Here is a 19,530-nt window from a genome sequence, read left to right as displayed (position 1 = left end):
GATATGGTAAGGAATGGGAAGTAAACTGTTACACAAAGGAAGAATTTAAAAGGTATTTAATTAGCTAAGATAGGACGTAGTGCTTGCCCTAAACAATGGGAGAACCTGTGATCTGTCTCCATGAAATAAAAGTTCATAAAACATGCTGTGCAGTTGCTTGAGGTAGTTAAATAATCTGTATGAAACATACGTATTTGGTATATAAACTAACTTCCTTTCTGGAATGGAACAGCACTTCGAACCAAGGTCAGAGGCAAAACCTTACAAAATTTATCCAACTTGGAGAGTTTGTTTTCTATCAGGGAGAAATATTATCTCCTCTTTACAAACACTAATTATATGTTGATTGGGCCCTCCTTCTTCATTGTACAAATAATTCTTGGGAAGTTGGCTTTTATTGGTCACAGGAATCTTGGAGTAAATGATTTCATACAAAGTCTTAACAGACAGGTCATGAAATCCCAGCATATATTTAATATGAAGTTCATGAAAAGATTAATGATACTTAATTTCTGCCGTTATAAAGACCACAGTCTAGTAAAAGAGTTGGGGAATGGAAAACAAATCTGAGAACAGGTCATTTCAATATGCTATGTACAATATGCTCAGGGAGATGTGGATACACAAAAGGAAGGTCCCAGGGTCGGGTAGGTGAACTTAGCTGGAAGACTAACATTTTCCTCCAAAACCTAGCTGAGCTTACTAGCAACATACTTCCAAGTAAGGGAAGGCCTAAGTGACACTTTGAGTGTAGAAATTTAGAGCATCCATAATTAAGGTCAAAAGACTTTATAGTGACCTAGTAGTACCAACCAGAATGTTCTTGGATTTATTATTCTAACACATTGTTATTGAGATATTTTTGTATAATTTTAGGCTTCATTTTATATTACTTCTTTTCTTATAATATAAAATATTACATTCTCAGAAATTTATTTGTAGATCAAAACTACCAAGAAATATTTCCTGACCTAATCATTTCATATGCATTCCTTTAAATATTTGCAGGATCAAAAGCAATTGCTTATCTCTTGTTATGATTTGTATATCTTTTTTTTTTAACATGATGAGAGTTGAAGGGACAAGTATTTTCAGAATAACTGAACATTCACTTCATGAACTGCTATTAAAAAACAAGTTTCCTGTTAATTCTTTGAATAGTATAAAGATAAGTTACCTAAATTAGTTTCAACCATTATATTGCATAATTGAGAAGAAAACCAGTTTTTTTTTTGTCTCAACAATTTTTATTATTATAGGGTTATTAGTCATATGGCTACATTTTTCAGGGAAATTTTTAAATTAATTAATTTATTCAATAGTATTTATAGAACACTTGTTACATGCCATTTTTCTAGACATTTGATACACTTTAGGGAACAAAACTCAAAAATCCCCACCTGCGTTCTTGTGGAGAGGGACCAAACAGCATAGTAATTACATGATGTTTTAGGAGATGACAAATTCTGTAGAAAATAGTAGTGTGAAATAAAGGATTGGTAGGTCTGAAAGGGGACCAGCGTCCCAATTTAACATTTGATAATCAGGGTAGAGTTTGCTGAGAAGGTAACATTTGAGCAAATACTGAAGGAGGTGGAAGGGTGGTCCGTGTGGATGTTTGGGAAGAACTTCGCGTGGGGAAGACCCTGAAGGTGGAACCTGCTTTTTGTGTTCCATCAACAGCAGGGAAGCCACTGTGGGTGTAGCCGAGAGAACAAGGTGGAGAATACTAGGAGAAAAATCAGAGAGGTAGCAGGACCTACACCATTTTGGCTTTTACTCTTGAGTAACATGGAAAGCCACCAGAGAGTTTTTAATCAGAGAAGTGCCATGATCTGACTAATGTCTTGAAAGAATTTCTGTGTTGTTTTGAGTATCAACATTGAAGGAGGCAAAAGGGTAGAAGCAGAAAGACCTCTATGGAAGCCAGAAGTGATGGTGGTTCAGAGCAGGGAGATGGTAGATCTGGCTGGATTCGAGATATATTGTGAAGATAGAACACACAGAATTTGATACATTAGGCACATGAGTAAAAAGAGAGGCGTCAAGAATGACTCCAGTGTTTTGGCCTGAGCATCTGGAACGATCAAATTGAGAAAGATGAGTGGAGTGAGTTTGAGAGCCAAGAACAGGAGATCTGGAACTATTGTGTTTAAGGATTTTGTTGGAAATCTAAGTGGAAAAATGGAGTAAGCAACTGGATAATGACTCTGAAATTCTGGAGAAAACCTGTGATAAATACGTACATTTGGGGTCCATATAGAGATATATCAAAAAGGTGAGTGCAGATAGGAAAGAAAACCAGAGATGAATCCTGGAGGTACTCCAACATTAAGACACCAGGAACAGCACAGTAGACTGATAAGGAGAGACTAGTAAAGTGGAAGGAAAGCCAGGGGTGTATAATCTGAAAGCCAAGTGAAGAGAGTATGAACAATCAGGAGTGATTAACTGTCAGGTGACTATGATGACGTCAAGGGGGGTGCGGACCATGGATTGACCCCTGAATCTAGCAATGTAGGGGAGACATCATCGACATTTTCAAGAGCGATTATGCTAGGGTTTGTATGTGAGACTAGAGTGGGTTTATATAGAATGGGAGGAGGTAAATTGGACAGTGGATAAACTGTCCTCAAATCTTTGAAGGAATTTTGCTACAAATGTATTAGAGAAACAGCACAGCAGAGAGAAAGGAAGTAGGGTGAATGGAATGTTCCTTTAAGATGGCAGAAACAACAGTACCCTCTTGTGCTTATGGTAAAAATCCAACAAAGAGGCGGAATTCAAAATGCAAGAATCAAAGAGGAACAATCTCGAAAGCGACATTGAGACAACAAACTCGAAAGAGAGTAAATGGAATTTGGTATACAAGTAGAGGGACTGGCTTTAGACAAGAGCATGGGTCATTCATCTAATATTGATCAGGAAGGTAAAAAATATGGGTACAAATGCTGATAAGAAGGTTGATGAGATAGTGGAAGTATGTGGAAGGTTTCTGCTCTTTGTTTCAATTTCATTAGTGAAAATGTGAAGTAAATTTCCATGAACGGAGGTTGGAATGAGGAAGGTGATGGAGGTTTGAAGGAAGGTGAGAAGGTGTGAAAGTTCTTGTGAATCTAGGAGACTGAGCAACAGGAGGGTCTACAAGAGGAATGTGGTCATGGATTTCAAGTGGAACAGTGAGAGCTGTTTTGTCTGTCTCTGGTTACTTTCACTTGCACATGTACGGGTATAGAGGTGATGGAAGGTTGGATTCAACCAGGACTGATTTTTGTCCTGCAACAAAGAAGGTAGAGAGCAACATGGGAACTGGGGATATACGCATGAGTGGCTCTAATGATTAACCATGGAACTGAAGCCAGATAAAGAAGGAAAAGTGATATTAAAGAACTAGGGATTGTGAAATAGTGATAGAATCAATGGATTAGAGGTTCTTGTGAGTTGGAAAAGTTGCTTGAGTCGGAGCATAAGAGGGTGTGAGCTGGAAAGAGGTGTTGATCAGAGAGAGACATGCATGAAATTGGGGTTGTGGAGAGTTTGCAGAGAAAGCTAAGGAGGAAATCTGGCTGTGTACATGGTGGTATCAGACGTAGGTAGACAACTTCACTGGCGGAAAGGAATTCAAAGAACCTAGAGGTCAAGTAGTTGGAAGAAACTTGTGCATTGCTAGGAATTAAAACAAAAACATTGTCAAGGAGAATGTTAGTGAACCAAGAGATTAAAATAATGAAAGCTTTAAAGGGAGGGATCTGAGAATGAGTAAATGACTGACAGTGAGCAGTAATGGGGATATGGTGGTTTGACTTGAGCTGCAGAGTTGGGAGCGGTGTGTTCAGGGAGGATGCTGTGAAAGTGGTGATGGAGGGCAAGAGGGATGAGCAGCTACTCCACCTCTAGGTCCAGTGGAAGGAGGACTATGGGGAAAATAGCCATCACATGAGAAGGGCACAGAGGAAAAACAGTGTCCTTGGGGAAGAGCCAGAGCCAGGTTTCTAGTGAGCAATAAGGTGAGAAGAACACTTAAAGAAGAGATTAAGGATATAGAACAATTTTGTTGACATCAGAGAATAAATTAGTCTCAAAAATTCATTGTGCTATGTTATACAAGTTGGTCTGTCTTCATATATACAGCGCCCTGCACAGTCTGTGCTCAGATACCCGTGTGATGAGTGAATCGCGCTTGTCCTTGTTCCAAACTGAACGAATTTCTTCCAAACGGAAGAAAACAGGGAACAAAGATGAAAACTTAACCAGAAAATTGATACACTCTTTATATTTGAGCCTCCTTAGCTATGAAATGGGGTTATAGCTTTAATACATGTTAGTTTCTGATATAAATGTCAATATTAAGACAAGAAGAAATGAGCTCCTTGTAAACGTGTTGAATAAACAAATAAAATGCTACTAAGTATATTTTTGCTTTTCCCCATCTGATTTCTCAAGCAATATCTAAGGTAAATTTAATAAATTTTGCAAGTAAGAGTAGGGGGATATAGGTTTCCCACTGAAGGAAGAAAGAACTGCTGGGTGCTGAGAAGTGAGCGAGTCCGAGGGCACCTGTCGTCCAGGACGTGTTCACACAGCAGTGACTCTGTGCCACAAACAGGAAGGCTAGGTTTGAGACGGTCAGATCCAGAGAGTTCACTGTGGCGTTTGCCCTTTGGCTCCTTGGGTCCTGAACTCTAGTGATAATTATTATCAGTATGAAAAATGATCTGTTTTAAAGCTATCTGTCATATCTCACTTGACCTTCACAACTATGAAAGAATTGTCTTATGGAGGAGAAGAGTAGAGCTCAAACTTAGCACAGTGACTGGCTCAGAGTTGCCCTCACTCCATACGGGAGGCTGGTACCAAACTGCAGTCTGATTTCAGCCCAGCCCAGCATTTGTTCTGTCTCATCTCAGGGTAACGCAATTCTGGGTAGTGGGGAAAAATGGGCACAGTTTCCAGTGAGATTCCAGGACTCTCTGTATATCAGCCAAAGTGGCTCCTATTTATATTCAACTTCTGGTCTCTGATTTTGTTTGAAAGGATCTGTTGGTAAAAAAATATTTGACAATCACCATATTAATACATTTTATTCCTATGGCATCGAGTAATGCCTAGAGCTACTCTCAGGTGCTCCAGGTGAAGTGGGAAGGTTTTCCCTTCTCCATCTGGAAGAGGACTGACGTGGTGCCTTCCTGGGTTGGAAGGGTAAGAATGAGATCAGTCACAGTCAAATGGTCTGTTTGTTAATTGGTTGGACATTTGTGTGAAACTAAATAGCCACTTACCACTGTCATTCCCAAAAAGAAGAAAATGCAAGAAGATAAAGAAGATCTGTGTTGTCATGGCAATAGTTTAACACTGTAATAATTAAAGCGTCTCTTAACTGACTAGCTAAACTGTGACTTAGTACGTGCACTGTTTACTCTGTAATTAGGGCACTGGCTTAGTAGAACAAAAATGTTACTACTCTGATTCCTGTGAGAAGGGGCTTTACAGCTGCACAATTATATTCCAGATGCATGAGAAAGAAATTATTGATTTTTTTAAGGAGAGGATAGAAGACTAAATTTTTATTACATTGAAAAGCGTAAGATAATGTGAAATTATAGATCAATTTATGGAAAATAATTAATTTCTTGGGGTTTTCTTGCTCACAAAAATTTAAAAAAATAATAAAAATCATTGCATAAGTGAAGAATTTTGGCAGAAATATTAGATTGTTCAATAAAATATTCTACATCTCTTAGGAATATTGAATATATAAACTGGATTATACTAGACCCGTTTAATAAGCCATAACAACATATACTACTTATATTACTTTTTTCTTATTATTTTCATAAATGCTCCATGATTGTTCCCTGACCCTCATTTAAGTCCCTGATCTTGTGTATCTGGGATAGATTCAGAGCACATTCAACCCATTAAAGTGGGATCAATCTGAAGATCAGTCTAAGGAAACAGATCATTTTAAGCTTTAAGTTAGTAACGACTTCTGCATATATACTCACTTAAACACTGAAACTAAAATATTGGGTCTTAAATTCCCTATGGATTTAATTAGGAGCTAATTCCCTAACCTGAGACGGAGTAGCCCTAGTTTGTTTCTTTATATAGAAATATTTTTCAATTATGATCAAAATTTTTTAACTTAATCATTTTGACAAACAATACAGCAAAAATTGCCTAATGAGTTTCACCTTGCTACTTGGTATTTTCAAAACATGTTATTTCTTATAAAAGAAAAACTATTGCCATGAGAAAAGTATTGTACATGTCTGATATAATTTTACCTGCAAAGTAAACATCTTTGTTCCCTTTCAATTTATGGTAACTTGCCAAAGAAGTTAAAAAAAAAATCTGAAAACATATCTGAAGTTATTTCAACCAAGTAAACTTTGGATCTTAGTGGATTACATAATTATATTACATATAATGTTTAAGTGGAAAATTTTATATCAAAGCATATATAAATAATTTTAAAGTATCTTCTATAGCTACTTGGAGTTAATTTTTAAATAATTTAATTGAATGGAATAATCACTACTTTAACCGCATAGCATGGTGGCACAGATTGTGGCCACTGGACCCAGACTGCCTTGATCAGATTGGTCATATTTTAGTTTTAGAACCTGCCTACTGTGTGACTTTAAGCAATTTACGTCTCGTGCTTCAGTATCCTCATTTGTAAAATGGGAAACATAGTGGTAAATACCTCATAGGAAGCTGATAAAGAATTTACAGTGTTCCTGCCACAGAGTAAGCACTCAGTGTGTTGGCCTTTAGGCAAAATCTGAAAAGCCAGGTCAGACTTAATTTTTTTATTGAGAAAATTTTATATGGTAGATTCTTTCATTTTGGGGGCTTTTATTATTCAACTTTTATTTCATCCCTAATTGTCATTGGGTAGTATTTTCTCCTATCCTAACTCTTATCTGATGCTAGAATATCATTTTTCCTTCAGCCTTCTCCCTTCTTCCATATAATTCTTTATGACAGCACACTGAAGGCCTCTCTTTCAGGTGGTGATATGTCTATTTAAAAAAAAATTTTTGAGCTAAGTCTGTAAATAACACGGTAGCAGGCAAAGCATTGCTGGTATTTTCACAGATCACTTTATTTCATCTTCTTTATTTGTATAAAAGGAGACCATAGGAAGGTTGAATTAATTTCAGTATAGCTCCAAGTATTCGTTACAATGTTTAAATAATTGTTCAGGGTTTCAGTCCAGTTTATAGAAAGTAAGCTAAGTGTAAGAGAGTGAATTTGGAACACCTCAGTTTAAAATTCTGATAATTAAAATTTCATTTCATTAATATACATAGTAATGATATTGAATATTTAGATAGCTAAAATTACAGAAAGTAAGTGTTAGAAAACACTGTGGTCTAGCATCAAGGCAGAAATTTTTTCCCTTCAACATCTGACCTTTGTTTCTACATTTCTTGTTGGGGGAGTTTATTGCTTCACCACGTTGGAGATCTCTAGACATTTTTAAACATTTCATTATGTTGAATTGAAGTCTATCTATGTAAATTCCATGAGTTCTTATTAATTCTGTCCTGGAAGTCCTTCAGCTATTAGACAACAGTTAGTGTCCATCTCATTGTTACTCTTGCCTCTGCTTCTTCCTTTCCCGTCCAGGTTCAACATCCTCAGTTCCTCTGACCACTTCCCAAACGGGATTGTGCCCAGGTAGCTCACTTCTGGGTACGGACTCGTTTTCTGCTCCTCTTAAATCAGTCCTTCTGTGTATACCGGTGAGGCAAATATTAAGTAAGCAAAGTCCTCAATATTAACGCTATAAAAAGATACAGACTTAATGCAACAGACAACATAAGTGAGTAAATGTTTTGATGTAGGTGCTAGAGAGATACTGAGTATCAGAGAAAGCTGAAAGAAGGAAAATCAAGCTGCAGGTCTACTGTAGAAAGCAGAGTATGACTGAAGAGGATCTGGACCAAGTAGTGATGGGAATGGAGCAGAATGGACAAGTATATGAGATGTCGCAAAGCAAAAATCAAGAGGTCTTAGAAAATCGAGTAAATCCCATAGACTGAAGGGAAGGTGATCCAAAACATACCGCAGGCTTCCAAGCACAAGCGACTGATAAAAGCATTAGCACTATTTATTGTCAGAGATCGTGGAAGACAGAACTGGTTTGAAACTGAAGACAAAGATACATAGAACTAGAATTTTGTCTGCCTGAGACATATCTAAAGAATCATCAGATGCAAGACAATAACTCTAGCCCCCAAATTGATTCTTAGTCTGACGGAGTGATTGAGAAAAGAACAAAAGATCTGGGACCAGGCCTTAGGAGACATGTTAGTTGACCTAGCTCTCACTAGAAATCATGGAGAAGGTGTAAGAGAAGCAGATCTTAATGTGAGCCACATTTACAAGACATTAGTAAGCTGATAGTTAGTGTTCTGGACATGTTGGCGGGATAAATAGTAACTGAATGGGAAATTCAGTTTGAATTTTAAGAACAATTATTTAGCCCCAAATTCCAAAATTCTACATTTTTTTTAATCTTTAAGAGTTTCTGAAGCCCATTCCATGTTGAAAAAAGGAAAATGTACTTGTTTTGACTATTGTAACTATATGTCCTTTTGAAAAGTAAACATTCATTTAGTTATCTTAGGTATTCGAAATAATTAATATAGTATAGGAATATGGACTTCTGATACATTCTTTTTAATACTGTCATCACTAAAACGTGAAATTCATGAGACCAAAATATCCAGATGAAAAGAAATCAGCCATCTGAATGATTTGTCTATATAATATTTACATCTAGATAAACATTCCAGAAAATCGGTAACATTGATAATAGTTTGTGGAACACTGAACTTTTTTGGTACCCATCTTTCTTTACAATTGTATTTAATTATGTGCTTATGATGGTAAGTAAAAATTCCAAAAAGTCATAAAAATGTAAATTTTTGTGCTTTAAGTGTTTCTATAGTTTTAGGAGACTTTTCTTTTGAATATTGCATTTCTGGTTTTTCAAAAGCAGCTGTTTGCTTACGTGTGTGTGTGTGTGTTCACCTGTTTACTTCTGTGGATATAACGCTTTCATTATCCTGGGTGTAGGGGAGCGTTTACATGCCACTGTGGGACACTGTCATCAGAATGACCCACCTAAATGATTTTGTGTGTGTGTGCGTGTGTGCAGCCACAATTCCTTCAGAAGACACCTCCCAAGGCAAATGCAGGTCTCCAGCGTCGATTTTGGCATGGGCACGGAACCCGTCTTACAAAAAGGAGAAACCACCACCAGCATTGGGAGGATAAAACCAGAGCTCTACAAACAGAAATCAGTCGACTCTGAGGACGACAGGAAGGAAGATATCAAAGTCTGTGGGAAGCTTAACTTCACCCTCCAGTACGATTATGAAAATGAACTTCTAGTTGTTAAAATTGTCAAAGCCCTAGATCTCCCTGCTAAAGACTTCGCAGGAACATCTGACCCTTACGTGAAGATGTATCTTCTTCCAGACAGGAAAAAGAAATTTCAGACCCGTGTGCACAGAAAGACTTTAAATCCTCTATTTGACGAAACTTTTCAGTTTCCTGTAGCATATGATCAACTAAGCAACCGAAAACTACATTTCAGTATATATGATTTTGACCGATTTTCTAGACATGACATGATTGGGGAAGCGATTCTTGACAATTTGTTCGAAGCCTCTGATCTCTCCAGGGAAGCCACGATGTGGAAAGATATCCATTGTGCCACCACGGTAAGTTATAATTCCACCAATGTATTGCCTTTTGTTTGACCTGCAGTGATATAAAACTAATTATTACCCAGATTATTTCTACCAAGTTAGGGAGTTTATGCCCTGAAGACCTGCAAATGGAGTATATGATCATGTACATACATAATTAGCCTGGCACTTAGCACTATGTGGGTAACATTAGTGATTGTGTAAATAAATTAAAAAAAACCACAGCTTTTGTAATTTACCAAAAACAGTAGGCCTTTTCTCTTGTGAAATACTGATCCGTAACCTATTCTCAGCACTTAATTTCCTCACAGTTATTACTGACTTTTATTATTTAAGATGAGTTTGTTCCTCAGATCAAACCTAAGATGTACTTGCTGCTCTTTGGAAAAGTCCTTGATTTGGTCTAAAACAGACCGTTCCTTCAGTAGCTTTTGTGGAATGGATACAGTTTGAACTGCTAAATGATCAGGAAGTGATTCTTTTTCATTACAAGATGCCTTTTCTGATTATTAAATAATTTAATATTAAAAATTTGAAAAGCATAATAAAAAAGTATAAAATAATCTTACCATGCCATGACTTATACGTAAAATCTTGGCGTATCGCTTTCCAGCTTTTTTCTATGACTGTTTTAAAATAATTCAGATCAAACTAAGTTTAAGTTTTTTCACACTGATTTTTTTCATGCTTTATTTGTTTTGGTACATAATTTTTAAATATATGATCCATTAACCTAACCATTTTTTTATTTTTGACATTTAAATTGGGCATAAATTTTATTATATTAAACACTGTTGTGTTTTTTTTTTTACATAAATATTTTTATTCAAGATGATTTTGTCTAGAATAGAATTAGAGAAGCAGAATTAGGGAACGGGTTTCTTAGGAGGTTAGGCTGCTAAACTGTTTTCATTTGTTAGTTTTTAAATGAAAGCACTTAATTTTCTACCATGAGGTTGTCTATGTATTTACCATCTTTTGTCTAAGGTTTACCACAATTTATAAGCTTGAGATGTTGAAGTCTAGACAGAGACAGGGATTATTAAAAACAAGAATTATTTTCTTAATTCAAAATAGCTCCTTTTGTATTTTTCTCATCAATATTTTACTAAGTACAGTCAGTATTTGGAGTCATTATATTTCCATTATAAAGTATATGGATACATTAAATTAAAAATTATATTGTCAGTTTATTGCATTACATCATCAAAACATTTTTAGTTCTAGGGTTTTTATTTCATGGTCTACACTGATAATTTATTAGGGAACAAACTGGACCATATTTCAAAGGCACATTGGAGTTCTTTTGATTTCATATTGTTTTTCACTTTATAACATATTCCTACAAGGATAAGGAGTGCATTTTACTGTTTTAAATATATGACACCTTTTAGAATTCTACAAATGCAGATAATAATTAATTATTAGGCTATTTCTCTTGATTCTCCAGTCTTATATTATACCTCCTTTTATTCATTCAACAAACATTTGCTAATTGCCTCCTATGTGTTTGGCATACTCTAAGTATTAGGGATGCAACAAACATTACCATAAAAATTGTTTTGACACATGTTCTATTCATATATTTGGGTTCAGAGGTAAGTAACCACCAAACGAGGTCTAAAAATTGGCATAATTTTACAGGTGATTAACAGTGGATTTTTTTTATTACATTAATAAATTTCTCTGTTCCATACTGGTCCTTAAAAAAACAGTAAGAATTACTCATGGAAGTTTCAATTTTTGACTGCTAATAGAGCATACCTGGTTTTTTTTTTTTGGTAAATATTAATACACCCCTCAATTTTATTTTCAACTCTCCTATGTGCTTAATGTATTTATTTTCTATTTCTGCTGTAAAAGTTACAAGTTTTGTGTCTTAAAATAATGCAAATTTATCATCTCATACTTCTGTAGGTTAGAAGTCCAACCTAAGCGACAATGAATATATGTATGTTCATGTATGACTGAAAAATTGTGCTCTACACTGGAAATTGACACAACATTGTAAAATGACTATAACTCAATAAAAAATGTTAAAAAAAAAAAAAAAAAGAAGTCCAACATAGGGGTTAATTGGCCTAAAACTGAAGTGCTGGCTGGTCTGTGTTCCGATCTGGAGGCTCTGGTCTAGGGGTGATCTGTTCCCCTGCCTTTTCAGATTTTAGAGGCCACTGGTATTCTTTGGTTTTGGGTGAGCCTATGTGAGCAAGCAAGGATATTCTCCCCATCTCATGGTTTACAATCTTTTTTTTTTAATTGAAGTATAGTCAGTTTACAATGTTGTGTCAATTTTGGCTTATAATCTTAATCACGTCTGCCAAGTCCCTTTTGGCATGTAGGAACCATATTCAGATCTGGAGGTTAGGACGTAGCCATCCTTAGAGATGCATTTATTTTGCCTCCCCAGCTATAGACATTTTCATTTCAGTATTCTGGATATAAAAAGAAGTATGCGGATAATAAAATGTATGATTAAATTATTCTAGTCAAATGGTGTTTCTCTTTAGCTGGAACACTGACCCACACACTGTTCCAGAAATGCTCGTGGCTTTTTTGTTGAGAAGATTGTCATGAAACCTAGATTTCTTGACTGTGGGATCCCAGTTCACAGTATACACTACTATCATCTTTATGGTTAATGTAGTGTTTAATTTAAACGTCCCTTCAGCTTTTGAAAAATCATTAAACAATTTTATATTTTCAGATCAATAAAATAAGAAAAGTGATGTGAGTTGAAATTTGCTTAAAAGCTTTCTTCTCCTACTCACATTTTTAATTTTAAACGATTTCACACAGAAATCACAGAGTTTTCTAGAAAGAAGGAGAAGGGAAAGAAATAGAAATTAATGTAGTCATGTGCCCTCACTAGATACTTGTTGAAGAAATGACTTAGCATATTTTCGTGTAAGGTCCTAAGTGAAAGAATGTGTGTTAGTACACACCTCCCAGAAGAAAAAAAACAATAAATACAATGATGTGTCCTATTGATATGCTTGGTTATATTTGTTAATTTTGACTACTTTCTGTAGACAAAAACTTAAACGATTATTCAATGTATAGCACAAATTCATATGTAAAATAAACCAGTAATATTTAAAATTTATTATTAAAAATCCTATCAAGTTGAAACAAGAGTCACAAATTATGTATTCATAATTTCACCACTAATAAATTATTTCTATATAAGAAATATTAATATTTTAATCAGGAATTAGCAAGTTTTTTTTTAATTTCAATTTGAATGACAAAGAAAACAATAAAGGTGTGTCTTTATCCTGTGCGAAAAATAAATTTTCACATTAGAGTTTATCCCACTATATATTATGGATAAGGCAAGCCAATCAGCTCTTGCACTAACATAAAAATATTCCCAACTTAGGGACAAACCACATTGAAGGATAGTGTGTAACCTTTGCCACTACTTCTGCAATAGGAAGGAAAAATACGGATTCATATTCAGTTATATATGCAAAAATAGTCTATGTAAAGGCACACAAAGATTTAATAATAGTTGTTGGCAAAAATGGTAGAAACTAGATGAATGTGGAAAAGGAAGGATTTGTAACATACTGCTTTAGATACATTTTATTTTTAAATACGTGAGAATAATATTATTCAAACTTTAAATTAATTTTTTTCAAGAAGTCCATCATTATACATGTTTGAATCTATTTGTTTAGAACATCCTCCTCGTGTCTTATTTTGTTTGACTTCTGTTTTCTGTTTCTATGAATTAGGCGAAATAGCTAACTCCCTCTGGTCTGGATGGGGTGGTCCTGCGTGGCTCCATCAGTGTGAATGGCTGTGCCTAGTGGTTCTGACAGGCTGGCTGAAGCTGGAGCAGCGCGGGCCGGGGCAGCTTCTGGGTAGTGCTGTGCCTGGGGCTGCCCCTGTGGGGCAACTGAAGCTGATCAGGCTAGGCTGGGGGCCGTCCTTGAGGGATGCTGCACCCGATGTCACCTTGGGGGTTGGCTGTGGCTGGAGCTGGAGCAGGCTTGGGCTGGGAAGAGTCCCAGCGGGACTTAAACACTGGTGGTCACTGCACCTCCGACCCCAGAGAGGAATCCAGCATTTCCTTGCTCATCTGGCAGAAGCTCTAGCCTTAGTAAATGGATTTTCTTCCTGTATAATACGGTATAGCATCCTTGCTGGGTCACTTATCTGTTATGTCTTTGGGCAAGTTACTAAATCTCTCTGAGCCTTAATTATCTTATCTGCTAAATGGGGATTATGAGAAGGTGAACCATAGTTTGTTGACTACACTAAATAAGGTAAGTGCTTATGATGGAACCAGGCATTTGCAAATGCTTCATGTACATTAGCTGCCAAGAAGTGTTTGCAGAATGTTATCGCTGGGCCATGGATCTGGTTGTTAATGTAGCTGACATACTAAATGGGAATGAAGATCATGGTGCTAAAAATGGCTATATCCTATCATCATGGTGAGGATTTCCACTTTCCACTGCTCCTCACCCTGTTTGGTGCCTCAAGAGGCTGGCCTTTTGGTCCACAAACTCTGCTCTCTGAGTTCTGGCAAGAGATGTCAGGGCAGGACGAGAATGACACACGGATGGGTGTTCTCTTTAGGTCTTCCTCAAGCTGGCTGTGTCCTTCCCCTGAGGGTACAGTTCCTCTCAAAGCAAGCTTTTCTTCTTGCCACTTCTCTCTGAATTCAGCTGTCCCCCCTCTTGCCCTTTCAGGCCTAGCGGTCATTACAGCCCTTGTGCTGTTACCAGCGTTTTTGTGGTTTCCCTGCTTCCTGCTCACACGTCTGTAGACAGTCTCCCCATTAAGCCCTCTGGAATTACTCTAATTTGTGTGTGCCATCTGTTTCTTCCTATATCCCCGCCTGACACCACTAAGAAAGAACAAGATTCCTGATTACAAACAGGTTAATTTGCTGTAACCTCCTTGGACCATGCCACGTCCTAGGATGTTTGGTGTGTTTATTACCTTTAGGGAAGCTAAATTAGTCCTTTAAATACTGGATAATAAGACAAAGTTTTCATCCACAGAAAGAACCATGACATTGTTAAAAGCTTCTCATCTTTTTTTACACAGAGAATGAGAACCTCCTTCCAGTGGAATTTCACATTTCATCCCACCTGAAAACATCTGAATTTCTGCTTCTTAAAATCAAGGTTTCAGCAAACATAATACATGATGTATTTAGAATAGTCTGGAAAAATAAGTCTATTTATGGTAATTTTATAGGCTTCAAAACATGTATTTATGTGCCCAATTTCTTACTTTAGAAATATAAAATAGAAACACATGAAAAGCTATACATGTCCTTACTTTTTAAGTAGAAGCTACTGAAAATGATTTAACTTTTTCTTGACAGTGATGATTTTTGTGACCATTAATTATGAGAGTAAATTTAGAAAGCAGATTTTAATTTTTGTCCATCATTCTTCAGTTACACAATTCTTTCCCCTTTGTAAGTATACATGCTTCCTGCATTTCTTAATTCTTTAATTTGTTGCTTTTTAATAAAATACCTAAGTTGGGAGAATTATATATATAAGTAAAATCAGTAAGTCTTAGATAATGACCTGAGATCTTGCTCTCAGAGTAAAGTACGTGAGACTTACTTATAATAGGTCAGAAGTCTTTTAATATTAAGTTAAAAGTTCATGGGTATGTTCTAAGTAGGATTTTGAGAGTCTAGATCTTATGATCTTATTATTTTAGAATTGGTAGAGAGTTCAAGTGATCCTTTGACTTCATAGTTTAGCAAATGGAGGTCCAGTGATATTAAGAAAATCACTTAAATTCCCACAGCTGATTAATAGAAGGTCGAAAACTAGATTCTAAATCTTTAATTAACTCTTATTTAAGTGTTGTTTGCCCTGAATTATGTTAGATTGTTACCAGGCTTGAAACATATGAAAAAGAAATGAAAAGAATTCAATTTTTTAACATGGAAGTTCACTTTTGGTTTACAGAATTAAAATCTCAAAATACTACACAAATTGAATTAAAGAAATTTTTAATATGATACTTATGAAGAAATATATACATAAGGCCTTTAAAATGTATAATCCTGTCACATTTATTTTGCTAATAATGTTTATCAAAATGCATGAAGAACTAAACAATGACTCCTCTGGCCTTATTCAAAAAAGAGCAGTCAGAATCAGAGTTCTAGGCCATTTTTCTTTCTTAAATGTAATTGGTAAAAAATCCATATTGGAGGCATAATTTGATTGTACCATTTGTGCCTCTCTGCATTGTAATGCTTGCAGGTTGTGGGAGACAAAGGAGAAGCCTTTTATCCCCATGATGGTCTAGCCATGTACGTGGGTCTGTTGCAAGCTTTAGGAATTTAGTATAATTCTAAAGGTAGCGTTGAGTTAAAATTGTCTCTTTCTCTCTTACATTTAACTAGTTTAATTATTAACATTCTCTTACATAGCGAAAAGAATATACAGTTGAATTTAAATGTGAACATTCAAAATATTCTCTTCCTGTATAATAAACTGCGTTAAATAGTTTCCTATAATTCAGGTAACTGATTTTCTAATTAAAAAATTCAAAGATATATAGTACTTCATTTGCTAGCTCTGAAATCTGAGGCCATGAAAACAATTTTGAGTTTGTTCTTCTGGCTAGTAAAATGTGAAGCATTATTTCCACGGGGGAAAGTCACAGAGGAAAGCAGAAGACCGCAGGAACTCAGAGTGTCCTTTAATCAGAATCCTGGATGTATAACCATCTGACCATTTCACTTTGGGTAAATTGCTTAACATTTCTGAACTTCTTTCCACATCCATAAAAAGAAGTTTATAATAATATCAACCCACATGAATATTTTGAAAATAAAATAAGATAATAAATGTGCAGTTCTTGTAAAACTTAAGGTTGCTAAGTGTTAGTTATCCTCAACATCTTACAAAGTGGATATTTGTTATCCACTTGATTGCTAGTATCCAGTTCCTTCCATGTCTTAAATTTCTTACTTTAATATTTCTTAATGTATTGCCCTCACAATTAGAAAAAATGAATGCAATATACTTTTTGTTTGTTTTTTTGTTTTATTTAAACTTTTTTTATTAAGGTATAGTCTTTTTACAATGCTGTGTCAAATTCCAATGTAGAGCACAATTTTTCAGTTATACATGAACACACATATATTCATTGTCACGTTTTTTCGCTGTGAGCTACCACAAGATCTTGTATATGTTTCTCTGTGCTATAAAGTATAATCTTGTTTATCTATTCTGCATATGCCTGTCAGTATCTACAAATTTTGAACTTCCAGTCTGTCCCTTCCTCCCCCCCTTCCCCTTGGCAGCCATAAGTTTGTATTCTATGTCTATGAGTCTGTTTTTGTTTTGTATTTATGATTTATGTATTTTTTTTTTTTTAGATTCCACATATGAGTGATCTCATATGGTATTTTTCTTTCTCTTTCTGGCTTACTTCACTTAGAATGACATTCTCCAGGAGCATCCATGTTGCTGCAAATGGCATTATGTTGTTGGCTTTTTATGGCTGAGTAGTATTCCATTGTATAAATGTACCACATCTTCTTTATCCAGTCATCTGTTGATGGACTTTAGGCTGTTTCCATGTCTTGGCTATTGTAAATAGTTCTGCTATGAACATTGGGGTGCAGGTGTCATTTTGAAGTAGGGTTCCTTCTGGATATATGACCAGGAGCAGGATTCCTAGGTCATCTGGTAAGTCTATTCCTAGTCTTTTGAGGAATCTCCATATTGTTTTCCACAGTGGCTGCACCAAACTGCATTCCCACCAGCAGTGCAGGAGGGTTCCCTTTTCTCCACAGCCTCTCCATGAATGTGATATACTTAATGTTTACTCTTATCCTCAATCTTGAAATTGAATAAAACATGACAATGTTTTAAAAGGCTGTGCTGTGGCATACATGGCATTAAGTCTTTTTAATTTAATTCACTAAACCATGGATCTCACTAACTGAATACCAATGTTCTTAATACTTTTGGAGTGCTTTTAAGTTTTCTATATTCTGTGCACGATCTCACGCCCACAGTAAGTAAACGGATGCTTCATAAGTGCAGGCACCTTAAAACGAGTCTACAGAAGCACTTAGATAACCAGAAGGAGAAAATTATGTCCAAACAGGCTGTTGTACCAAGTAGATTGCAGATGTTTTAGTTTATAATCTGATTATTTACCGAGAAGCAAGCATGATATATATTGCTCATCCAGAGAAAAATAATGACCAAGAGAACATTTTGTAACAGGCGGTTACCTGCTGTGCCCACTTATAGAAAAAAAGATCTTAAATCTGTCAATTCAGCCAATTTCTATCTAGTTCTCCTATTTACCAGAAACTCTTCTGGATGTTTTAGGACATAAAATGTTCCCAATTTAATAAGACCTACTTTGTAGAAAAAGGAGACAGATAATAATGAAAGAAATATGTCGTGTGTCCAGTGAATGGAAGGGCTCTGTGAAACCCGAGGCAGGTGAGGGATGAGAATGGCAGTGAGGTGGGGCCACTCTTCACAGGGCGGTCGGATGAGAGGTTAGGAGATGAGATCAAAGAGCCAGATCACCCACAGCCTTTAGGTCTTGAGAAGAACTTTGAATTTTATTCTGAGTGGCACGGGAGACTACGCATGGCTTTTGGTCAGAAGTGAGCTGTGGCCTCATTTATTATCAATAAGATTTCTTGCTACTGTGTGGAGAAGAGACTTCGAGGGGGAGGGATGAAACCAAGTAAACCAATGTCTTATTCTTTAAAATAAGCAAAGCCAAGTTCATTCAGCTCAAGTGTCTAGGTGCAGCAGTACTGAGAGGGAGTCCTTCAATTAGGAATTTTTTAATGATGTTTAAAAGCATCAGATACTCCGGACAGCTGTATACAGTTTACCACACAAGTTTCTATGCCCCTCTCTGTAAATGGTGATGAAGATTTGAGAATAAGTCTCCAGTTTGTCTTAGCAAGGAGCTCATGAGATCTGTTAGCCAGTATGATGAAGGGATGCGTTCTTACCAAATTTGTATCTTCTTATTGTGTCCCAAGTTCCTCTTGTCCCAGTGCCTACACCAGGCCATCCCCTCTTTGCTTCAAGGTCCTTAGAATGTAGGTCGTTAGAAGACTTGCTCTGTTAAATCCAGGAAAGGCTGTTTTAAGGCCTCATCTCTGTCTCTACAACCTGCACACTTCTTGACTCCCGGTAGCTATGAGGGAGAGGGTAAGAACCAAGCCATCGTGCCCTGCAGAGTTATTGCCCACTGGAATGAGGGCTGAAAATTATTCTCCCACTGAGAAGAAACACAGGCACTATTAAACAGTATCTCTGGCAGTAATAGCTCTGGGTTGTGGCCATTAAGCCCCACTTAATTCCCAGTGGGTTTGCAGTTGTCCCGTCTGACACTGCCATGCTCTCTGCCCATTTCTGCCCTGGCTTCAGCAGTTTCAGCTTGTCTTTGTGCCATGGCCAAGAACACAGTGCTTAATATTATATGTTTAATAGAAAATACACTCCTTCCTTCTTATAAAAATACAAGCAGGTCCTGCTGAAGGACACCAGGTGAGCATCTTCTCTGTCTTCAAGTGGAGATGGTGGGAAAGAATCAGTAATGAAACTGTGATGTAAAAATCCAGAAAGGCAACTAGGTTCTGTGATAGAACCCCACCTCCGGCTGCTGCTTCCCCAACCTTCACTGTGTTGCCGGTGGATGCAACCGGTGTTCCAGGTTCTTGTCCCATCCCAGAAAGAATTCAGAGACAAGACGTAGTGTTTAAAAAAGTAAAGTGAGGATTTGTTAAGGGATGGACAGTACGCTCTCAAGGGGAGAG

The 19,530-nt window shown here is 36.4% G+C and overlaps 1 protein-coding gene across 1 annotated transcript in view; it reads left to right on the top strand.

The window, feature by feature from the left end:
• Nucleotides 1–19,530, top strand: part of SYT10 (synaptotagmin 10) — a 57,534-nt gene that overhangs the window by 21,464 nt on the left and 16,540 nt on the right. The window contains exon 3 of the mRNA XM_010981931.3: nt 9,176–9,743. Within this exon, the coding sequence (XP_010980233.1) occupies nt 9,176–9,743 (568 nt within the window). The remainder of the gene's footprint in view (nt 1–9,175; nt 9,744–19,530) is intronic.

This window comes from Camelus dromedarius, chromosome 25 (genome assembly GCF_036321535.1).
Source record: "Camelus dromedarius isolate mCamDro1 chromosome 25, mCamDro1.pat, whole genome shotgun sequence".
Taxonomy (NCBI): domain Eukaryota; kingdom Metazoa; phylum Chordata; class Mammalia; order Artiodactyla; family Camelidae; genus Camelus; species Camelus dromedarius.
This window is presented reverse-complemented; position numbering and strand designations above follow the sequence as displayed.